This window comes from Eriocheir sinensis, chromosome 23, assembly GCF_024679095.1.
Source record: "Eriocheir sinensis breed Jianghai 21 chromosome 23, ASM2467909v1, whole genome shotgun sequence".
NCBI lineage: Eukaryota > Metazoa > Arthropoda > Malacostraca > Decapoda > Varunidae > Eriocheir > Eriocheir sinensis.
The window spans coordinates 780,765-788,264 of NC_066531.1; the positions used below are offsets into that span (position 1 = coordinate 780,765).

Sequence of the window (7,500 nt, forward strand, 5' to 3'; positions counted from 1 at the left end):
TATTATTAAAAGGAGAAGGTCTGTAATGGTAGAAAAACAAGGTGCTGGAGATTAGCGAGTGACAGTAATAGCGATGAGAAAAGAACATAGATACAACAACAGGGAAAGAGTGCATGGTGTTAAGAGAAGAGAAGCGAGGAGGGAAGTGATAGACAATAGTATTATTAAAAGGAGAAGGTCTGTAATGGTAGGAAAACAAGGTGCTGGAGAATAGGGAGTGACAGTAATAGCAAAGAGAAAATAACATAGATACAACAACAGGGAAAGAGTGCATGGTGTTAAGAGAAGAGAAGCGAGAAGGGAAATGATAGACAATAGTATTATTAAAAGGAGGTCTGTAATGGTAGAAAAACAAGGTGCTGGAGAATAGCGAGTGACAGCAATAGCAATGAGAAAAGAACATAGATACAACAACAATGAAAGAGTGCATGGTGTTAAGAGAAGAGAAGCGAGGAGGGAAATGATAGACAATAGTATTATTAAAAGGAGAAGGTCTGTAATGGTAGAAAAACAAGGTGCTGGAGAATAGCGAGTTACAGCAATAGCGATGAGAAAATAACATAGATACAACAACAGGGAAAGAGTGCATGGTGTTAAGAGAAGAGAAGCGAGAAGGGAAATGATAGACAATAGTATTATTAAAAGGAGAAGGTCTGTAATGGTAGAAAAACAAGGTGCTGGAGAATAGCGAGTGACAGCAATAGCGATGAGAAAAGAACATAGATACAACAACAGGGAAAGAGTGCATGGTGTTAAGAGAAGAGAAGCGAGAAGGGAAATGATAGACAATAGTATTATTAAAAGGAGAAGGTCTGTAATGGTAGAAAAACAAGGTGCTGGAGAATAGCGAGTTACAGCAATAGCAATGAGAAAAGAACATAGATACAACAACAGGGAAAGAGTGCATGGTGTTAAGAGAAGAGAAATACAGGGGTGGAAAAAGTTGGAAGGCTTCGTTTAGTCGGCGCAACATCTGTGGTCATATAGAGGGTTGGAGAGCGGAGAGTGAGTAGTGGAAGGGGGCTGGAACGGCAACGGTGAAGGCCACCTATAGGGGACCACAGCTGAAGGGAAGACGGACAGGCGACAGAGGACTCGATATACGATGAAACGTCTCATCCTTTGACCTCAGGGTTTTAATTCACTAATGCGTCTCTTCTCAGTCACTCATTTTCAACTCTCCCGCACCTTGGCCACCTGTACACACGCCCTGCCCACCTGTGAACCCCTTATGTGTGTGTGTGTGTGTGTGTGTGTGTGTGTGTGTGTGTGTGTGTGTGTGTGAGAGAGAGAGAGTCATTGCCCCGAGAGAAGTAAGAGTCTCTTCCTATTTATATGCAAAAAAACATCATTATCCACCAACACTTTTAACCCGAGATAAATGATTGAGCAGCAGATGTACAGACTCATATCCTCCCCTAGAGAGTCAGTCGGTGGCCTCCAGCGTCAGGGCGCGGGAGCAATATTGCCTCACCTGCCAACCTTTTTGCCTACCCACCTACGCCACCGCCACGCCTCTATCTTATTCACGTAACTCTGGTGAGATTAAAATATCCAATGATTCACGTCTGATGCGCGGGGCAAGGGCAAGGCTGCATCCCCTCTTACCTCCCTCACCTGTAGCCTTTTCTTAGGGGACTATCACACTGGGCAAATTTTCCGTGGATCTTCAGTCGAGCCACGATTTCCGCTGGCGTGGTTCTTATATTTCCGTGGTTTTCTGACGTGTCCACGATCTTCCAAAGCTACGGTAGATTTCACTGAAGGACGACGGTATTACTCACCATCATCATCATCAGCAATAACAAGAAACAAATGAGAACCACGCTAGCGGAAATCGTGGTTTGACTGAAGATCCACGAAAAATTTGCCCAGTGTAATAGCCCCTTTATATATCAAGGTAAATATATAGGTAAAGTGTGTGTGTGTGTGTGTGTGTGTGTGTGTGTTCGAAGCAGAGACGGACAGATGTTGCACTGCTCACACTCACTCCGATGTCGGTTAGGTTATTGTTGACTCAGATGCTCATCACTTGCAGCCTCTCTATTATCAACACCGTAAGTTCACTGAGCCACTCACAGGCAAGCAATTGCTCTGTCCTGTCACCCACGAAGACCGCTAACTCAACGATGAAAAAGAAGCGTGACACACTATCCAATTTCATAACTATAGACTCCCAGAATAAAAATGTTGCACTGGTATTTCGAAGACACCGTTCAGTTGGTATCTATAGGTATTGCAAACTCCATGTGGATGAGAGAGCCACTTGTTGCTGCTCAACACTGTTATTATTTAAGCTGAAGATATGACATCTGAAAAATAGCGAAACGGATCTTGCACACTTCATAAGGCTCGTTAGTATCAAAGCATAAAGTTGGAAAGTTTGGTTTAGTCGGCGCAACATCTGTGGTCATATGCCGGAGAGAGACAGGAGGGGAAGGAATTACAGGAGAAGGGAACAGACCCCAGGAGACGGGACACAACCCCCGATTAATACCTGGTGCCCATTCACTGCTGGGTGGACAGGGGCGTAGGGTATCGGATATCGAAGCCTAAGAAAAGCAACCAATTAAGAGAGGCAAATTTGGTGCAGCTCAAGATGGCCATTAGAATCGTGTAGCTCAAAAAGTCACATCAGGGAAGGAAGGAAACATGGCTTCCAGTGTGAATTAATAGCGTGTTGTGTAAAACCTGTTGGTGGCGTGTGCAACTAAGGCTTCTCCCACCAGCGTCATATTTTGCTGCTCACGATTGGCGGTGTGTGTGTGTGTGTGTGTGTGTGTGTGTGTGTGTGTGTGTGTGTGTTCGAGGTCAGTTTTGAGTTCAGCAGGTCCTCCTCCCAGTGACCGTTTCTGATGGACGATCGCATAACCAGCACTCATTGTTCTGCCTTGAGGGCCAACATGTTCCAACGCTCGCCACCTCATTTCCTCGCCTCTACACGGCCTCCCTCAAGGGTTTCACCACTCACACGCCATCACGCCCAAAGTTCCCTTTCTCCAGCAGGCGCAGAGGTGACGTGCTCCGTTCTTTGAAGCAGCCGAGGCAGGTCATGAAGGCAGTGCAGGATTACAAGCCAGAGAGTATTTTATTTTATTCACTCTGTTCATATCTCAGGCTTTATGATTGGTATGGTAAGACACTTTCGCCTCTCACATCAGCTATTTTTAAAGGTCAAAGATGGGGTCAGTCGGGTTCTAGTGCGTGTTTATTCAGGTTCACGGTAGAGAGGAAGGGTCAAATTATCACCAGGGTCATAAAACTACTCCCGGAAATGCCCACAACGCCTACGAAAGCCTTGTAGACCCTATAAATTTTGTACACATCGAACTTCATTTTCAGAATTTTATACCAAATGATATTACCATGTGTTATGCTACAAAATAGTTCCTAAACTTTACAACAGTTATTATTTCGCAATAGTCCATAACAGCTTGGTAAGTTCAAACACTTCCGCCGCGCTCGCCTCAGTGCCGCTCGTGTTTGCCGCTCGTGGGCACCGGTACCTGTTTTGTGATGTTCGGTCAAAGCGTGTTCTATACATGCATTCATGAGATTAACTATTGGCAGTGTATCAAGAGCATGAATGAACAACCGCTTTGGTTATTAAACGGTGACGGCGGTCGAGGTATAAGGCTTAGGGCCATATTATGAGACATTTCGCCGCCCAAGAACACATATTTGACAAGGCTTTCGTAGGAGTTGTGGGCATTTCCAGGGGTAGTTTTATGACCCTGGTGTTAGTTTGACCCTTCCTCTGTAACATGAACCTAAGGAAACACTCATTAGAACTCGACTGACCGTCTCTTTAACCTTTAGAAATTGTTAATGTGAGAAGCGATAGTGTCTTCTATGTTCCTTATCGTTATATTATTCAGGAAACCGACAACGCTGTCCTTCCTATTACCGATAAGATTAAAAAAAAACAATTTAATAGACCGAGCACTATACCAGATAAATCCAATAAATATGAATATTCCGGTCAGCTTATATTGACCTATACCCAATATCAGTATTGTATCTCAGCTGAAATATTATTACCAGTGCGAAGGAAAAGTCTCGCTCATCACATGGCGGTGGTAAAAACGGGAGAGGGCTTTCCTTACTCGTGAAGGCAAACATTAAGCGGCGAGATACTTTACGACTTACATGATTAGATTCACCTCCTCACCGCCAGGGGGCTTCGTGGTGCAGTGGTTAGCACACTCGGCTCACAACCGAGAGAGCCCGGGTTCGATTCCCAGGCGGAGTGGAAAAATTTGGGCGGCTTTTCCGATACCCTACGCCCCTGTCCACCCAGCGGTGAATGGGTACCAGGTATTAATCGGGGGTTGTGTCCCGTCTCCTGGGGTCTGTTCCCTTCTCCTATAATTCCTTCCCCTCCTGTCTCTCTCCGGCATATGACCACAGATGTTGCGCCGACTAAACGAAACTTTCCAACTTTTTCCTCACCGCCATGGAACATCCGCCTCCCTTGAGAACAACATCCGTGGCGCCCATCTGCCTGGTTTGGGCGCCGCTGTAATGGCCGTGACCGCCATCCTGAACCACCGTCTTACGTCACTTGCATGATTGGATATTCTATACTTTATTTCCTAACAAGTAAATTCCTCGCTGATTCCTATAGTAGTGCAGGCGATAACAATGCATGTGATGGTGCAGGCCAAGAAAGCAACACAAAGGCGGCTGACGTCTGTACACGAAAGCAAAGGAAGTAATGCTTTGACGTTCCCGGGAAACTTATCACGACATTTCAACCACAAAGTTTTCTCTTTTTCCTCTCCTTCTCTCTTTTTTATTTCTTCCTCCCTTCCTCTTCCTGTCCTGTCCTCCACTCCTCTCTCCTTTTGTCGTCATTTTTCCGCTTTTCTCTCCGCTCGTCCTCCTCTGTCTTCTTTTTGTCTTCCAGTCTCTCCAGCCCTTGCATTCTACATTTTTCCTTCTCCTCCTTCTCCCCCGTCTCCTCTTTTCCTCCTTATCCTCCTGCCTTCCTCCAGCTTCTGCTCCTCCTTCTCCTTCCCCTCCTCTTACTACACTTCCTCCTTTTCGATATTAGTCTTTCCTTTGCTTTTTCTCCTTTTCTCTTTTTTTAGAAACACACACACTTGAAGAAAAAAACGCGTGTGTGTGTGTGTGTGTGTGTGTGTGTGTGTGTGTGTGTGTGTGTGTGTGTGTGTTCGCGCTTTCATACGTAATTGCAAATCACACATCAGTTGGTGTCCGAGTTCACGTATTTTTCTTTTGCATTTCGCTTCATCATGAATGTTGAGATCCGTGTAAGGCTGCAGCAAGTAATATTTCCTTGACCCCCTTTGAGCACACTCCCTGCAGCGCCTTGGCAGGCACAGGTCGCTGGGCTCAAGATGTTACCGTGGTTGTGAACGGGGCTGAGAGGCAAGGCCAAGTAGGAAAGTAACGTATCGTTAATTACTTGAGGGTTGTAACGTTCTCAACCATCTAAATATGCGTCGTATTTAAGAAGTTTTATGACACGTATTTACATAATGCATAGATATACAAAGTGAAGTCTAGTGTGTGTGTGTATATATATATATATATATATATATATATATATATATATATATATATATATATATATATATATATATATATATATATATATATCTCGACTTCTATTTTACAAAGGAAGAAACATAAATTATAGCTGCTAACGTTGTCAAGACATTTGTGCTTTTATAAACTCAAAGAGTTTGCTGCGTCATTGTTCATTAAAATAATTACTTTGGAATAAGACAAAAGGATTTGTTGAGCACGTTCGAGAAATGAGAAGAGAAATTCCTAGATTTGAGTGTTAGAGCTAGTGAGTGAGTGAGTGAGTGAGGAAGACGTCGTTGTGGAGTACGGACAAGCCACCTACCAGATAGTAGACGGCGAAGGGCATGACGATGGAGGCGAGGAGCAGGTCGGCGACCGCCAAGGACACTATGAAGTAGTTGGTGACGGTCTGCAGCGAACGTTCCTTGTACACGGACATGAGCACCAGAATGTTGCCAAACACGGTGAACACTGGGAACAGCAGGAGCAGCAGAGTCCAGTAGTTTCTCTCCGTGTTAGCGGGGTCGTCCTCGGGGAAGTTTAGAGTACAGTTCTCGGTCTCGTTGGCGGTGCAGTTATCACACATGCTGATCACGTCGGCGATGATGGAAGTAACTCGAGGGCTTGGGGCGACCGTGGCCAGCTCGTCGTTTCCGTTCACTATCCCACCGTTGTACTGTGCCTCCAAGGAATCCTCCTCCTTGTCGGTCACGGCGGGCACCTGAAGCTCAGGAAGCGTTTGGGCCAGAATCTTAAGGCCCATGGGCACGCCCGAGGACACCGCCCCCGCGATTGAAGAGGGCGCGGACGACGGCGGGTACAATGTGGGTGACATGGCTGGTCACCCACACCACCGAGGCTCCCCTTCAGACCTGTCTGTGCCCGAGGGCAGCGGGGCCAAGGGAGCGGGTCACTGGGGCTGTGGGAGACGAGGACGCTGGGCTCTCTGTACACCACTGAGCAGCGAGACGCGGGCGAGGTGCTGGCGGACGGTGGTGGCGGTGCAACGCTCACAACCTGACTGGCACTGCTGCCTCTCTCCACCAGCCTCCGCTCCGTGCCTCCCGCACCCCACTGTCTGCCCTCACCTGCGCACTCTCCATCTCAACTCCTCATTAACCTTGCCTCGTTAACACACTCATTATCCCTCATTCATTAACCTTCTCCTCTTACTCGTTATCCTTCAGCGGGCATCCTCGCGCGACCCACAGTGGCAGCCTCCAGCACCGCCAACCCCAGCCATTGTTGACCCGTCAGGCGCGACTCGCCGCTTGTGAAGGAACAACAGGGCTCTCATTATGTGTGTGTGTGTGTGTGTGTGTGTGTGTGTGTTTCAGAGAGAGAGAGAGAGAGAGAGAGAGAGAGAGAGAGAGAGAGAGAGAGAGAGAGAGAGAGAGTTTAACAAGTCTGAACAGGGTCATCTATTGGCTATTTACATGAGGAGACAGAGTTCTACTACGTACCAGCAACTGTAAATATAATTTGTTGCTGTAATTACACAAAGATATCCCTATAGGTACACACACTCAAAACACTATCGTCACACATTCAGCACGATACAAACTGACACCAAGGACGAAGCCATTGAGAACAGGCTACTCATGTTGGCATCACTGCGTGTGTTGGGTGTGGGTTCACTTGCCTGAACCAAGTGAGCGGGACTCGTAAATGAAGCAGTAGAATTTGAGCTGGCACAGCAACGCTTCATGAAACACACAGGTGGAGTCTTAGTCGAAGTTAATTGATCTGTGTTCTATGTAGCTATAATATTGTAGTGTTTGGGGTGATGAAATTATGCTTTAACACCTCACACACAAGTGAAGAGTTAAAATTTCGTCCATTTAGGAGACAATATGATAAACACCTTGCGGTGATGAGTAACTCAGGATTCGGATATCAGAGTGAATCCCACTGACTGATCGCCACATACGGCTCCACTGAGTC

General features: G+C 46.3%; 1 protein-coding gene across 1 annotated transcript in view; it reads right to left on the minus strand.

Annotated features, from left to right (window-relative positions):
* LOC127002315 (dopamine D2-like receptor) overlaps positions 1 to 6,707 on the minus strand; it is a 26,568-nt gene extending 19,861 nt beyond the window's left edge. The window contains exon 1 of the mRNA XM_050868124.1: positions 5,879 to 6,707. Coding sequence (XP_050724081.1) covers positions 5,879 to 6,391 — 513 coding nt within the window. The 5' untranslated portion in view covers positions 6,392 to 6,707. The remainder of the gene's footprint in view (positions 1 to 5,878) is intronic.
* Positions 6,708 to 7,500: the final 793 nt, after the last annotated feature.